Source organism: Hoplias malabaricus, chromosome 1 (assembly GCF_029633855.1).
Source record: "Hoplias malabaricus isolate fHopMal1 chromosome 1, fHopMal1.hap1, whole genome shotgun sequence".
NCBI classification, from domain to species: domain Eukaryota; kingdom Metazoa; phylum Chordata; class Actinopteri; order Characiformes; family Erythrinidae; genus Hoplias; species Hoplias malabaricus.
In genome coordinates this window covers 18,941,759-18,958,387 of record NC_089800.1, presented here as the reverse complement: position 1 = coordinate 18,958,387, position 16,629 = coordinate 18,941,759, and the positions used below count along the sequence as shown (strand labels likewise).

The following is a 16,629-nucleotide window of genomic DNA, read 5'->3' as shown; positions in this document are numbered from 1 at the left end:
ATGGGAGAATTGGGAAACACTTGGTTTACAAATGGATGCAAAGGATGTTTTTTGAGGCAAAAAAAATAGCATGTTGGTGTGGGAGGGGGTCTTTTCTGAAGTACTGCACATCATTAAAGTGTTTTTTTTTTTTTTTTTACTGTGCAAAACAGATTTCAGGCAGAGTCCATTAATTAGAAATGTTACTTTAAATAGATTGGATTTATCTAAAAACATCAAAAGAAGAAATATATATATATATGAGAGAGAGAGAACAACTGAACTTTCAACAATTGTTTAAATTTTGTTAAACTACCAAAACACCCCATCAGGTCAGCACTGAGATCAAGTAAAAACAAAGCACCACTTTTACCCGAGTTATGATTCTTTTTCTGTTTTATCCACTGTTAAAAAAAAAAAACATTCTGCAAGCAGGGGGAGCTCTCAAGAAACTAAAAAAACAGTTTAAATAAACAAGAAACTCTACAAATTATACAGAAGAACAGTGGACTGACCAACCCAGAGCTCAGACCACAAAGTTGCTGACTTTGTTTGGTACAAAAAGAAAAATACATCATGTTCTAAGACTGAATTTGGGAGGTGTGGGAAAATTTCTTTGCACATTTCTTGGAAATGTCTCACAAAAAATAATGTTTTTCCTACATTGTTCTCAACTAGACACACCTTCCTAGACTGTTCTTATACCTTGTGGTCACAAGAGATTGATTGTTGGCTGGATAGTACTTAAGAACTCCAGCAGTACTGCTGTGTCTGATATACTCACAAAAGCACAACACATTGAAACACAACCTACCAACTCATGGGGCCTGACATTTGAAGAAGGTCGGGCCCTATGAATAGGTGAATAGGTACCAAGAAAATTATTCAGTGCAACAAATGGACCACAAAGGGCAACTGTATGTTAAATAGTGCTGGTAAAAATTGATAGTTCATGTAAAAAACATTGGGAGATTTTAATGTTTTGTCTGATGTATGGTGTTTTTTTTTCTTCCAGAGAATAACTATATTACTAGTGGTAATGGCTGTTTTGACTGGAAATTAAATAAAGCACAGGCAGTCTGTGAATTTTAAAGAATAATTTTGGATCTACAGAGAACCTGAATTAGACACAGATGCTATCACCAAAAGAAGATAATGACATTAAATAAAAACAGGCAAGTAAATGTTAACTGTTAGAATACAACTGAGGGGAAAGTGGGGTTTTATACTAGAGTAGAAAGGGCAGCATTACTTCATTTAAATCATTTAAAGAAAACAAGTATAGAAACAGTTACTACCAGTCTGAAAACATTTGCATATTTTTTTCCTCTTGTACAACAAACATTTAAAAATGTATACACAGTGTAAGTCCAGGGGCCAGTGTGCTGTAGAGACTGAAGGGTGGTTTTTGTTTTTTGTCTGTAGAGTGGAGGGAGGTAAAAAAAAGATGGCGCCTTCCCATGTATTGAGATGCTGTCAACGCGGTCTGGCTTGGATTCCAGTCATTTTTATTGCTTTAGTTGTTTGCTGGTCCTATTATGCCTACGTGGTGGAGCTCTGTATAAGTAAGTTCAGTCCATTTATTTTTACCACACTGGCTTTGCGTTAATCTCTTCTAGTGATAACGTTTAGATAGCCCGCTTGATAAGTTGAATAGGAAGTGATTGAAGCTGTTTGGTCGGCTCAAAAGGCTTATTGTCGATCAAATTGCAGATATTTCTGCTGGCACTGTCAGTTTATCTATATACGTTAAAGCAGGTGTTGTTCTTGTGCTCGTCTGTGTTTATATATGGAAACACAAGGGGGTTTTGCTTGTATTTACGTCCACCAGCATAGCTAAGCCGAGGCGGAGTTGGAGTCTGTGTTACTTCGCTAGCCTCATTTAGTCTCTTATTAGGTTTTTCGGTAACGTTTTCTATCAGTATTATAGACCAAAGTGAGAGAATAGTAACTACCAAGGCGGTTATTTGACTTGGAAGTAAGGCGGGGAGCCCCCTGGCAGTGTTTGTAGCCATTATACCGCAGTGCTAGCTACAGCTAGCTCGGTTCACTTATTTACAATAAGCCGGTTGTGACATCGATTGAGTCAGAATCGCTCAACATGTTACCGGTGGTGGGCGATATCCATCTTCCCAAGGCCAGTATCCCTATGTCTATATTTTTCAAAATGTCTCCTCGCACAAATAAGAGAGGAATTGTTTTTAATGACATCCACAGAGATATAATAATTACTTTTATTCTTAATGTATTTTGAGATTGTATAGTCTCTGTTTATTGTTGCCAAATAAATTGTAGTGTTATGGTTATTTCAAAGTGAACATCCTCAATAAACACATTGAAATATAATATATATATTTTTTAATCGTTTTATTTACACATTTCCAGGGTTGGAACTCAGCCATCATTTGTATTATAGTATTTAGTGAGATTAATAATATTATTATATTCAATGAGAAGCTGTTTATACTTGTTAAAGTTATGTTTAGGGAGGACTAGTACAAACGAACTAATATTAGGTGCTTGATATTACAGAATTTACTTTAGCAGTGGCATCAGCACAAGCGCATCCTGTGAAATCCTGTTTGAAAAACTGCAGTCCAGACTTGAACAACTTTGTTGTTGTGGATCACCTGCCTGAACACTGGTGGCCAGTTTATTTTGTAAAGTTGACTCTAGGGCTGGGCAATTAATCGAAACCGACATTCAGAACTTCCAAACGACATAGTCTTGTCTATATTAATTGTATTGATTATTTTTATTCTGTTATGTGCCCACTGTGTGTTAATATACTGTACCTTTTAAAACCATGCTACCAAGCTGTAGTCACGTGATTCTGCCCCTATCTGCCACACGGAAGCAACATCGAGCAGCTAGTACCACAGAAAAACACAGAGCCTGTGGTTTGGATGTCCTGTGTTTTGACTATAATTAAGATAAAACGGCACAAAAAGAAGTCAAATGTAAACACAGAGAAAAAAACAGTTTCAGTGACCAAAGCACAGTCACACACCAAATACAAACTCAACAAACAAGAGGAACAAGCTCCCAGCAACATTAGAAAAAATATCCCATATTTAATACTGGAGCATATTTACAGTACAAACCTTGTCACTGAACTATGACGGTCAGAAATAAAAAAATATATATAATCATGGTAGAATGTACAATTACAAGCAATATTATAATCAATACGATTAATTATCATATTGATTTACTCTCATGTCGCCCAGCACTAGTCAACTCTTTTAAAAACAGTCTAGCTTTCAGTTACTTAAATGTTTTTTCTTAATGCATCAAATGCAGTATAGAAAATACATATTTTTAATGTAAATTATGCAAAATCCTTGAAGACATGAATTTTATTCAGTGGGGGGAAAAAAAGGTTGGAATCAACTAAGAAAATTGGGCCATATCCACTCCAGGACATAGGAACTACAGGGGTTAGACAATGAAACTGAAACACCTGCCATTTTAGTGTGGGAGGTTTCATGGCTAAATTGGAGCAGCCTAGTGGCCAATCTACATTAATTTCACATTGCACCAGTAAGACCATGTGCATCCAATGGTTCAAACATTGTATCCTGAAGGCGGTGCCGTGTATCAGGACGACAATGCACCAATACACACAGCAAGACTGTTGAAAGATTGGTTTGATGAACATGAAAGTGAAGTTGAACATCTCCCATGGCCTGCACAGTCACCAGATCTAAATATTACTGAGCCACTTTGGGGTGTTTTGGAGGAGGAGCGAATCAGTCAGGAAACGTTTTCCTCCACCAGCATCACGTAGAGACCTGGCCACTGTCCTGCAAGAAGAATGGCTTAAAATCCCTCTGACCACTGTGCAGGACTTGTATATGTCATTCCCAAGAGGAATTGACGCTGTATTGGCCGCAAAAGGAGGCCCTATACCATACTAATAAATTATTGTGGTCTAAAACCAGGTGTTTCAGTTTCATTGTCCAACCTCTGTATATTGCTAATATGTTCACTTAAATATGTGTTTATCTTTTGCAAGTCATATCACATAGTGATACAGAACAAAATGTTATCACACATCATAAATTATTGTTTTGCAGTCAGCTGCATGTACTCCACCTGCCTTCAATTAATTGAGAATATTCAGGATAAGGTAAAACATTGTCACAGGCATTGTATGTATAGCCATTATATGTAATATCTTCCTTTCTTTGATTGGATATAGGTTTTCGAGGTATTAACATATTTCAGTGTCTGGTTTCTACCCTTCATTGTGAACTACTTTTTATGTCAGTGGTCATTTCCTAAATTACTGATTGGGGAAAGTCTAAAAGACTATCTTGAATTTAATTTTGAAGTGTTAAATGAAACATAGTTTGTCCAAATGTTATGCCTGGTTGGTTAGAGGCAAAGCAAATACTGGCTTGTTCAAATGGCTCTATTTCTCTCTCTCTCTCTCCCCTTTCAGTCACAATCCCTAATACCGGAGAAAAAAGTAAGTGATTAAATATTTATTCTGGGTGAGGGTGGATGCAACTAGAAAATAATAGATTTCTGCAGTGCTAGAATACAGTAGTATAATAGTATAAATTTACTTTTATGTTCTTTTAGGAGTCCTGCATACATATCATTGTTATTACTATAATTGTTTTCCTAACAGGTGGTTATCTTACTAAATGTGATTTAACTAATCTTTTTGTTTACTACATTTTGCATGTACAGTTAATACCCTTTATATTTATATATCAAATGAGGATAACTCCTTTAGTAGAGGTATCTGATGTGCACACTTTGAAAGGCTTGAGCTCAGTGTCCATATTCTGTTTGTGCTGACCTTAGGCTAAACTGGATTACTAATGAAAAACAACGGCCTGGGAAGACATTCAGCTCACTGTCTGCCTCTTCAATCCATTTCTCATGTGTCAGCCACTCTGAGATTTAATACCATTAATTTAACCCCCTTCCAAAGCAAATGAAGCCACAGCACTTTCACTCTCAATAAATCTGCATTTGAATATAATTTACATGTTCTCAATTTCTCATAGTAATCTACTTGGTCGTGTTTCACCTCTCTTTCATCATGTTTGTTTGGTCTTATTGGAAGACCATCTTCACAAGACCAGCAAACCCATCCAAAGAGGTGAGAAACAGGAAACTAGGGATACCTGTTTTGAGCTTTGTCAACAGTGATTATTTTGTTTTTCATGCTTTACATATACTTGCCTCACCAATTACTACATGTGCTGATTCTAACAGAAACACCTGTCAGTCAGTGTAAAATGTTCTCTTGGTTAAGTGGACGAGGCTGTACTAGGATTTGATTCAGACAGTTAATGCAGATGTTAATTTTACCGAAGTCAATTTATTTGTTCTGATGTACTTTATTTAGGTCCTGTAGAAAGAGAAAAATAAATATTTAATATATTTTAATAAATAATATTTAATCTATGTTATTTGATATCTCCTGCACTGTGTATAAAGTTTGTAGACATTTGTTCAGGAAGTTTAACCAGCCTTTTTTTTTTTTCTTTGGGATTTTCTGGAGGATTTGCAATGCTGATTCTTTGCTATGCAGCTATATACTAATACAAATTTGATTGGTTATTCAGCACAAATAAATTAGGAAAATTGTTGCATTTGTGCCACATATAAAACTGTTTGTAATCTAGCAGTGGAAGCAGCCTGAAACTTAAGCTTGCAGCAATGATGACTGCGTGTTGATGTGTCTTCACAGTTCTGCTTGCCCAAAGCTGAGAAGGAGCAGTATGAGAAAGAGGAACGTCCAGAGACTCAGCAGGAGATCCTGAAGAGGGTCGCCAGCAGTCTGCCGCTGTACACCCGCACTGGAGCTGGAGGTGAGCTACTGAAGCTTTGCTTTTAATATTTAGATCTATTTTCATGGAATTATATGTTCAGTCTTGAGAATACTGTGTATAAAAGAAATGTTAATTATGTTTTTAAATCAAGGCAGTGCTATGAAAAATCATTTGGTCATTTTCCATGTGACTCTCCAACAAATTTAGACCATAGTTTGGTGATTCTATCTGCTTTTTATACCAGTCATGTGGTATAAATATTATGTGGATTTTGCTCTTTCTTGTTCTTACTGCAAGGCAAATTGCTGATTGCAGATGTCTCACTTCCCAGTTAATAAATAAACAGTCTAAATGGCCAGGGTAGAATGACCTTCAGAACACTGGGGATCCTAGTTTGTAAATTTCAGATCAATATGAGCTTAGAGAACAGAGATTCTCAGTGTTCCAGTCCAGTATACTTTTGCTGTATTGCATATACCATGGTATTGCTTACGGTATACTGAATATAAATATTTACATTTGTCTTGATAAATTATTGAAGAAAATGACTGTTGACTGAACGATCTCATCCGTGTTAAGCTTGCTCAGATTGACTGTTATACAGCTGAAGTTAAACTGTTTATTGCTAAACGGATTTTTGCTTTCCATCTAATTAGTTATTGAATTATGGTTTATTTTCTTTCCTCCTAGCCATTCGCTATTGTGACCGCTGCCAGGTGATCAAACCAGATAGATGTCATCACTGTTCTGCATGTGACATGTGAGCAGAAGTCCTTTGTACCTTTTTCTACATACACCCCAGCAGATAGAATACTTCTAATATAAATTACCACTTAAAAATACACACTTTAAAGTCAAAGTTTGTAAGTACATGCTAAAATGGACAAAACAGCACAAAAAACAAACATTTCCAGATAAAATAATGTATTTTTATTCATAGGTGTGTGTTAAAGATGGATCATCACTGTCCTTGGTGAGTGAGATATTCTCTTAGTTTTGGAGGTGTTAAAGAATTCACCATCTTTTGTGTGTTATTGTTTAACATTGTATTTTTCAACTTTTCCACAGGGTGAACAACTGCGTGGGCTTCTCCAATTACAAATTCTTCATCTTGTTCCTAGCATACTCACTGGTTTATTGTTTATTTATCGCTGCCACTGTTCTGCAGTACTTCATCAAGTTTTGGACAGTGAGTAGTCATCTGCTATAATACATTACATTCTCATCTAATTGTATGTGCAGTATGTTTTTCGTTTGTTTGTTTTTAACGATCCTTTTCATGAACACGTCCATTGTCATGCTAATTATGGGAGGCTGGGGCAAGACAAATTAATACACACACACACATATATATATATATATATATATATATATATATATATATATATATAAAATGCATGTCATTTGTAATAATTCCAGAGTAAATGTGATTTGTCACTTTTTATTTTTTATTGTTCAATAAGATGTTTTTTATGAATTACACTGTTTAAAAAAAAAAACTCCCTTGGAGTCTGGAATCAAGAGATATGAACATGTGTAAGTATGGGAAAGCTTGAAAATTTTCATCTACAAAAGGGGGAAATGCAGAAAAGTTTTGGGAACCACTACATTAGAAAATGATATATTTGTTGATGTGTTTATCTACTAAAAAATAGGTTCTTGTGTGGATTTTCTTTTCTCTCTTTTTTTTCTGTCTGAGATGGCAACCTAATTTAGAGCCTTTTGACTTATGTCACATTTCATAACATTTACTAACTCTTGATTTAATTCTAACATGTTGATTGAGTTGGACTCTTGAAACCTTGGTCAAAAATACACTTAACCCTAATGCAGTGAATAAAATCTACATTTAATTTCCTACGTTGTGTTCAATTGAACATTCCGTTGAGGTTTGTCTGAATATCTACTGTGTGCATTGCAGCGTATACCCCAGAAATAAACAGGATTCTTATTTTGTGCATTGTGCTATTAAATCCCTACAGTTATGTTTTACTTTTAGTTCAGTGATAGTAAACAATTAAGAGACCCTTCTTCTTTTCCTATTATCTTCCAAAAAATGATCACGTCAAATGAAAATTCTTTAACAGAAATAAAGGTCATGACGAGACAAACGAAATATATATTTATTTACAATGCAAGAGTTCACTTGACTTTTTGAATTTGTTCTGCCTTTTCCATCCCATTCGGTTTTCACTTTTCTGCATTTCATGTTGACTGCCGCCTGTTTTGTTCCTATCTGGTCAGGTTTTGTAACCCTTCCTTGCTTTTCTTTTCCTCAGTAGCTCTTGTGTGAGGTATACATGTGTTCCCCTGCTGTCCTTTCCTTGTGTCTAACAGTGTGTCTCTGTTTGCACTAAGCTTTGCCGGAGGAAATCGGCAGAAAATTGTCCGAAGGTAATCACCGGTGTTAGTGTGTTGTGGTTGTTGTTGCTGTTGAGGGATTGTCAACACCGGTACAATAACCAAATAGCACTTTGTCATCTCTCTTTACCTGAAGACTCTGGTAGATTTGTTTGTCTTTGTTTTTTTTTGTTTTTTTTTTCGCTGGTCTAAGTGGCATGATGTGGTTACCCATGCCTTACCTGTTTGTTGACTCTTGTCTTACAAATCTCTTTTCTTTCCCCCTCTCTCAGAGTGACCTGCCAGATTCTCACGCCAAATTCCATGTCTTATTTCTCTTTTTTGTGGCGGCCATGTTCTGCATCAGCATTCTCTCACTCTTCACTTACCACCTGTGGCTTGTAGGAAAGAACAGATCTACCATAGGTAACGCACTCCAGTCATCTCCACCCCTCTGTGCATTTGTCTACACTAAGAGACACAGTCAACCCAGTCACCACAGCTCAGTGGCTAAAATTTGGGGAAAATGTTTGCATTTCCATAATGTGCTTTATCAACCCCTCCTTACTGTTTAGAGGCATTCCGGGCTCCTGTGTTCAGAAACGGACCTGACAAAAATGGATTCTCACTGGGATTCACCAAGAATATTGCTCAGGTGTTTGGAGACCAACAGAAATACTGGCTTCTGCCTGTCTTCACCAGGTCAGCTCAGAGCCTATTTACCCATATTATTTTATGTATGAAATCTAGATATCACTTTTTTTTTTTAGATGCACCTAGGATAAAGACATCCAACTCAGTATTTCACAACAACTTATGTTGCTCTTGATAAAATGGGCAAAATCAAAGCAATTCACTTATTTCTTAGGGAAAAAAACTGCTTAATTTCCAAACTACTAAATTTACCTTTAACGACTGTAAACGGTTGTATGCAAATGTTACATATTTTCACTACACACAAACACTGCGTTTTTCAGAAACACATTTTTGTGTTAGCAACAAAGGAATTGATGGAGCTGGAAGCATCAGGTAACAAAGTGTCTACATCTGCCACTAAGAGAGTACTACATTGTCATAGCCTGAGAGTCTGCTGAGCAAGAAAGAAGCCCAACTCAAAGATAGTCAGATAAAATGCCAGGCTGAAGTATGCAAATTATTACCAAGACTTTAAATAAAGGGACTCTTGCCAGCTGTGAAGCACATGGGGCTGGAACATCAAGTTTTGTTGGGAAAGGAAAATAGATGTTCTCGTGAAGAAGGATTATTAAGAAACAGGCCAAACCTCAGGGTAACCCAGAAGTTTCCTGTTTGAACGTAAACACAGGCAAAATTTGTCCCAGACTTTTTCCTGCACGAGCTGCACATGGCATATTACCCACTGCAAGAATGTGTCTGACTCACAAAAAAATCTCCTGCTGTGTGCTACATGTGTGAAAGGACCATTCCGCAAAATCCTCTGAAATAATACTTTGGAGTTTCTCTGGAATTTTTTCAGTGTAAAATGGGCTATAGTCACAAATGGGATTTCCAAGAAGACAATCATTTTAAACGTTTCTCAACAACAAATGTCCTGACCTGTATCCTATAGAAAATCAGTCAAAGGAACTGACTAAATCAGTAGTTTGAAAAACTGGTGCAGGAGTATCTGAACATGTTATTCAAGTTAATGTTAACTTTTGATCTATTAAAAACCTGATATAAATTAGTATTTTGTAACTTACTGTGCAAATAAAATACATGTATGCTGACATGAATTATATGAGTCATAAAAAATTTAGTCTGAATGCATCATGAAATGTGTCATGGCACATTTTTTAACGTAACTACGCGTGAAACCCAGTCTGCTTAGCTTGAAGTTTCTGCGTATGCGTACTTGGGCAAAGTATTTTTTGCCCCCTTAGAGCCCTGACTTGCATAAACGCTGCTTTTTCCATGTCTCATGAAAAAGAAAATATTTTTTTGAATCCCTTGATATGATGTCAGATAGCGCACAAAAGTTGCTGTATGTCAGCTCTAAGCCCTAAAAAAAACTGAAACCGTTTTATTTGGGTTTCTATTTGTTTTAAACAATTACTTGAGGTGACTATAACTGCATTCTGAACTTCATTTGCAGTTCTGACGTAAGTTTTGGGTGGAATGGATATTGCATCCAGCTTCGAGGAACAAATAGATACAGTCATGTGAAAAAGTTAGGACACTCCATGATAATCTCCTTGTATTTTTATGTCTATCTATCGTTACACTTATATAGCGCCTTTCTAGATACCCAAGGACGCTTTACAATCCACACTGCTCAGAACGCTCAGAACACTCAATCCACACACACTGGTGAGAAGCGGCAGCCAAACGCGCACAGCGTACTCTCGACCAGGAACGACCGTCCACCTGGAGGACTGCATCGGGCACTAGGGTTTCACCCAGGACGGAGCGCCAATCCATATCTGGGCTCACACTCATTCACTCACACAAACAGACATTCATTCACATACACACTAATTCACTCACACAGCAGGACAGTTATTAGACAGAAGCCAATTCACCTACCCTCCATGTTTTTGGATTGTGGGAGGAAAACCACGCAGACACGGGGAGAACATGGAAACTCCACCCAGATGGGTCTTGAACCCAAGATCCCAGCACTGGGAGGCGAACGTGCTAACCACTAAGCCACCGTGCCCCCCATATTTTTGAACATATTTAAACATTACACATTTGAGCTTCATTTGAACAGTACCGAGAGATGGAACTTATACTTCTTATGTAACTAAATAAATAAAACAGGTAAAATTATTTATAAACTAAAGTTGTAAAATGTAATTTTTTTTTCTTTTCGTGAGAAAAATTTTAGGACACCCTCTGCCCTAATAGCTGGTATTTCCCGCTTTGGCCCAAATAACCTCAATTCTCCGTCATCGACTGGGATGTGGTTTTTCCCATTCCTCCATGCAGAATTCTTTCAGCTGTGTGATATTTGAGGGATTTCTTGAATGGACAGATCACCCCACAGCATCTCAGTAGGATTTGGACGTTCCAGAGCTCTCCATTTCTTATTTTGAGCCATTCTTTGTGAATTTACTGAAATGTTTTGGCTCATGGTCATGTTGCATGGTCCACTTCAGCTTCAGTTTTTGGTAAGTCTCACATTTTCCTCACGCATTCTCTGATAGAGTAAAGAAATTCAAAGTAGATTTTATGATGGAGGGCTTTCCAGGCCCTGCTGCAGCAAAGCATTTTCACCTTCACGGTTGGTAAGGGGTTGTGCTCAAATGCTGTGCTGGTGGTCTTCTGTTACTGTGCCCAAATAATTCAGCTTTGGATTCATCTGTCCAAAGCACATTGTTTCAGATGTCCTGGTCTTTGTCTATGTGCTTTCGGCAAACTTTAGTCTTGCCCTGATGTCTTTTTGACCGCAAGGGTTTCCTCCTTGTGCAGTCGTTACCTGATGGTAGATGCATGTACCTTGACATCAACTGTGGCAAGAACCACTTGTAGGTCCCGTGATGACATTTTAGGATTGTTAGAGACTTCTTAATGCATCTTGCGGTCTGCTCATGGACTGAACTTGTTAGGATGGCCTGACCTAGCCATATCGGCAGGTGGTTTAAATGTTCTCCACTTAGAAATCAGTCATCCTACTGTCCGGAAAATAATTTACAATCTTTTTGAGATATTTTACATCCATTCCCAGGCTCATATACATCTATAACCTTCTTTCTGAAGGCCTCAGAGAAATCTTTTTAGATCTCGGCCTGGTGATACTACTCACTTCAGCCAAGAGCAAATCAAACTAATGTCTGAGGTTTAATTAAGAGCCTCCTTCCAATGTCCTCTTTAATGGTGGTCTAATCATTTGCAGCTGATGTGGTGCATCTGATTCTAAATATAGACATTTTAAGCAGTAATAAATGTAGGGATGTCCTAACTTTTTCCTCACAAGAAATGCACAATTTTGTTCATTTAAAATGTGTTTATTGTAATTTCTTCTTATTGTTATACAACATCTCTCAGTACTGTTTAACTGAAGCTCATATGTCCAAATGTCTCAAAAAGACAAAGGTTTTCATGGGATGTCCTAACTTTTTCACATGACTTGAGTATTTGACTAAGTTAGGCCGTATGTCTATGTTGTGTCTTTATAGAATTTATAATTGTTACATATGGCAGATAACAATGTATGCATTTCCCATGTGTATCCATCACATTTAATTTTTGCAGTTTTACTTATTTATGGTAATTTAAATACCTGATAAATAAAAGTAAGCCTTCTCTGATTTTCCTTTCCCATACATCAGCCAGGGAGATGGCCTCACATTTCCAACTCGACTGGTGGCCATTGATCCTGAGCAGCCAGCAGTAGTTCTACATCCTGACAGCCAGCGCAAAAGGTGAGGTGTCATATTTATTTGCTGTCTTGAAGGCTGTTAGCAGTTTTGTCAAAGCTGTTTGTCCTTTTTTTGCAGTTCTGAAGATGGATCCATCCAGCAGTCTAGTCCTTTGAGCGAATCCCAGAACCGTCTGCTCAGCAACCACCTCCACACTAATGATGATCAGGAATATGGCTTGAAATCTGGTATGTTATTGTAACAGGGTATTGTTTAGATTTATGTTTGTTTGAAAGTTGGCTTTATATATATATATATATATATATGTTTTGTTTTTGTGATTTTAATAATCAGAAAGCAAAATGGAGAAATTATATTTTAAATCAACATGGGATCTACAGAATACATTTGAGGCTGTGTTTGTCCATTGTTGTAAACACCAATTTTACCTAAAATTATGCTGTTTGGGTCTTTTATACTTTACAGATGAAAGTGAGACCATCACTATTTCCGTGGAGAGTGAGTCATAGCCAGGTTAGTGTGCCACACCAATGTGTCTCTGCTTGGGAGTGAATGATGAGTGGTTAACTCATTGTTTCTTTAATCAGCACCGATGGACGCTGAAGAGGGTCAGTACTGTGTCCTTCAGCTTTTCACTCCCAGGGTTGAAAACTGCGGAGGAGTAATACAGCCATCAAATGAGATGCCTTAAACAACTCCTTATCTCTGTCACCACTGCAAGACATCCTCATGTACATGGATTCAAGAAGTCTACATGAGATACATTAGACCTGATCAATTATAGAGAATATGACACCATGTTTCTGCATTTGCCTTTTTTGCACAGTGAATCACATTTTTCCAAATCCTGCATGGACCCCCATCCCCTCCATTTTTCAGCCTGCTCATGTATCGGTGCAACTTCTACAATTTTTTTTCTTCTTGTTTTTGTATTTACTAGAAAATGCACTATGATTGTTCAAAGCCTTTTTCCAAATGCTATCTTTCTGCTCTGGAAGACATTGGCACTTTCTGAGTATTTTGAGGCTTGAAATTTGGACTGATCTGATGTTTACATAGAGAGGAGATATCTGAAGAGCCATTTGCCATCTTGGTCCAGTCCCTCTTTTTAATATAAATGTAGAAACATAGGAAAAGGGATTTTTTGCTTCTTGATTCCTGGTTGTAGCACAGAATAATATTTGCCTATCTAGGACAGAATGACTCATTATGAAAGAGGTTCAGGTTAAAGGCAGTTCCAGTAAATTTTTGAAATTTTTACATGCATCCATCACTGAGACACAAAGAGCTGTTTGATGTAAAATGGTGTATTGTTGACAAATTTTTGACTTAAAGTTTGAAAATTGAATTTTTTTTAGTGACTAGTGAACATGTGGGTTCTGAGTTATATGGTTTTGTTCAGCTGAAATGCACTGTCAGAAAAAAGGATACTCTGCAGGTAAATTTTTATTTCCTCTAGGTAAAAATTCCAACATGGACCTTGAAGTCTGATTGTATGTCCTAAATCTTTTTTTTTTTTTTTTTTAATACTGTAAACAATGTATTGCTACAGCTTTTTCAATAAGCAGTCAATGCCGTGGCTGAAAATTTCTGCTGTGTTTCCCTTGCATTGAAGGTGGTGTGGAGTTGCACTGAAGCCAATTTTAAGCCATTGGAGAATTTTATTATTTTTTTTTTTTAAATAACTCAAATAATTGAGATGAGTTTTTAGGGTTATAAATTATGACTGGAGGAGAAATTTAAAATTCACAATTTATTTTGCTAATAATTTTATTTTTATTTTTTTAATGAACATACAAAGAAACAACATACAAAGTTTTGAAAGGGTATATGAAATCATTGAAACTTAAAAGCTATAAATGATAAAACGTGGAACAACATTGAAACATTTGAAACCTATTTATGTAAAAGCACTCTGAATTAATTAAATCTGAAATCTTAAAAAAACATCTCGGCCCGCAATAGCACCTTTTGCATGTTAATGTATTATTCATACAACAACTTGCACATACAGTAGTGGATGAAGACAGCACTTCTTTCTAAGATTTGCTGTAAAATGGATGAGCTCTGTTAGGCATCATGCTTTTTTCCTATTCACTGGAATCTTATTCAGTAAATGAGCGCTCGTTACTGATCCAGGTGAATTCCATGATATTTCAATTGTACACCTTGATATGAAAGTATTTACATATAATTTCACTCTTAAAGTATTTACTAACTGGGGCTTAAAATGGGCCAATGTGAACAAATTCCCTTTAATTCCCAAATTCTATATGTATTTCTAAGCTGCTTTTTTTCTTTCTTTTTTTTCCATTTCTCCCTCCTCCTCCTTTCTTTCTCTCAAGTATTGAGTGTTTTTTTTTTTTTTTTTTTTTTTTTTCTAAATATTAGCCTTGTTATTGGATCATTAGGCAACCTTGGCCATGTGAGGCCGCTGTGCATTGCCAAATAAAGGGCTGAATATCCGGGCTCTTCTTATGGAGTGTTTACAGTCAGTACATAATACCTCTTCACTCTCATAGTGCAGCCAGTGCCACCAAGGGAACCAAATGAAATTGTTAAAAAAAAAAAAAATGTATGTTATATTCTGTATGTTAATTACTCAAGAAGGTTTCCTTCTGCAGTATCACTAGCCAACAGATGGCCATCTCTTCTTATAGAGAGGCTGTTATTGTGTGAATGCTAACTGGATTTAGTTTTAGAAAGGAAGCATGACTTCTTTTAACTTACTCAGTCACTCATGATATACCTGAAGATTCTCCACAAATGTGCTCTACAAGTAACTTTTGGTGCTTCATAAGGATGATGCTTCACATCATCAGTCTCATTAACAGAGTTACGATTTGGCAAAATAGCTACATAATTTTACCCTTATGTAGTTTTATCAGTTGATATTTCAGATGTTTTTGCACCTGAACTTGCTTTCTTATGTATAATGCACTACCTGTGAGGTTAATGTTGCCTAGAAACCAATAGTGTCGTCCAAACATTTTGTCTTGGGGGTGGCCAAAGTGCAGTCTTTGTGGTATGCCATAGGAAAATACTGAAGAATGTATTTTAGCATCATTATTTAATATTACACTATATATTGTTTATGAAATTCTTTAAAATGCTGTTTAAAAAGAAAAACTACAATTTAATGAGTTTGAATATACAAATATATTGCTTCTCTCATTGGGTGAGGCATTAGGCTAAGAGCAAATTCATGGTGGGATAAATGTCTTCAAGGTTTAACTTTGGGCTGCTGGTTCTACTTTGGGAAGCCTAATTTTAAAGCCTACTTTGTTTGATTTATTGTTTTTAAAAAGTGCTCTGAGCTGTTATTCGAATATCTGTTATCCCAAGTACAGTTTTTTTGTTTGTTTGTTTTTCATTGTTTGTTATTTTGTTTTTCATATGAGAGGTTTAGTCATGTGCGAATGTTTATTGGAATGTTTGGCGCCTGCTGTGATGTGTGCCGCTACATGTGTTATAGTAATTGTTGCAAGGCTTTTATTTTTCCACATTAGTACAATATACTTTCCATCATGAAACAACGTAAAAGACCAATTAAGTTACCTTTTTTTTTTTTTTCAAGGAATATCTGCTGGTATCAATACAATTGCATTAAAAATCCTTACTGATACATGACACTTACTCTTTTTGTTGAGGTAATGCACAAAAAAGTGTAATTATTTGAGAATGTTAATGAATCATACATTTCCCTCCATTTGTCAAATATATGCATCACATTTGACATCCATAAGTAACACAATCACTGGTCATTTAATTATTTAAATGCACAGATCAATATTTTCTTTGAAAATTACCTTTACAGTATCTTACAAGCCATACCAATATCTTTAATGATTACTTATTTTGGACCATATTTATTTTATAGTATATTTTTAAAAATGAAACAAATCAAACTAATGTTTTATTGCATGTAAAGTAGCATCTGTTTGTACTCTGCTTGTTGTGAAAGCTGGGGAGGGACTTTTATTTGTTGTCAGTATCATGTTTTAAGATTATACACACAGAATCCTGGCAGTGTAATAATGGTGACCTCACATCTATTTTTGTCTGATTCATTTTAATCTTGATATTTTGTGAATGTCAAGTATTTGCTTATGTGATGATGATGAAAAATAAATGTTTTTGTATATACATGTAAAATGTTTTTTTTATTTTTT

The 16,629-nt window shown here is 36.2% G+C and overlaps 1 protein-coding gene across 2 annotated transcripts; it reads left to right on the top strand.

Annotated features, from left to right (window-relative positions):
- Positions 1 to 1,420: 1,420 nt before the first annotated feature.
- zdhhc20b (zinc finger DHHC-type palmitoyltransferase 20b) lies at positions 1,421 to 16,601 on the top strand. Of its 2 annotated transcripts, XM_066664138.1 has the most exons (14): positions 1,421 to 1,544; positions 4,427 to 4,453; positions 5,004 to 5,098; positions 5,693 to 5,813; positions 6,465 to 6,534; positions 6,715 to 6,747; positions 6,843 to 6,963; positions 8,133 to 8,168; positions 8,408 to 8,540; positions 8,690 to 8,816; positions 12,407 to 12,499; positions 12,575 to 12,684; positions 12,923 to 12,970; positions 13,045 to 16,601. In XM_066664138.1, exons 1-13 carry the CDS (start codon positions 1,427 to 1,429, stop codon positions 12,964 to 12,966), a joined length of 1,128 nt encoding a protein of 375 aa, XP_066520235.1. In that variant the 5' UTR covers positions 1,421 to 1,426; the 3' UTR covers positions 12,967 to 12,970; positions 13,045 to 16,601. The 2 variants fall into 2 exon arrangements, with proteins under 2 accessions (XP_066520235.1, XP_066520161.1); XM_066664064.1 differs by lacking the exon at positions 8,133 to 8,168 and having other exon boundaries at positions 1,425 to 1,544.
- Positions 16,602 to 16,629: the final 28 nt, after the last annotated feature.

Coding starts and splice junctions, on each gene's coding strand:
- zdhhc20b (XM_066664138.1), top strand. CDS start 1,427: ATGGCGCCTTCCCATGTATTGAGATGCTGTCAACGCGGTCTGGCTTGG. Junction 4,454..5,003: donor CCCTAATACCGGAGAAAAAA/GTAAGTGATTAA, acceptor AATTTCTCATAG/TAATCTACTTGGTCGTGTTT. Junction 5,099..5,692: donor CAGCAAACCCATCCAAAGAG/GTGAGAAACAGG, acceptor GTGTCTTCACAG/TTCTGCTTGCCCAAAGCTGA.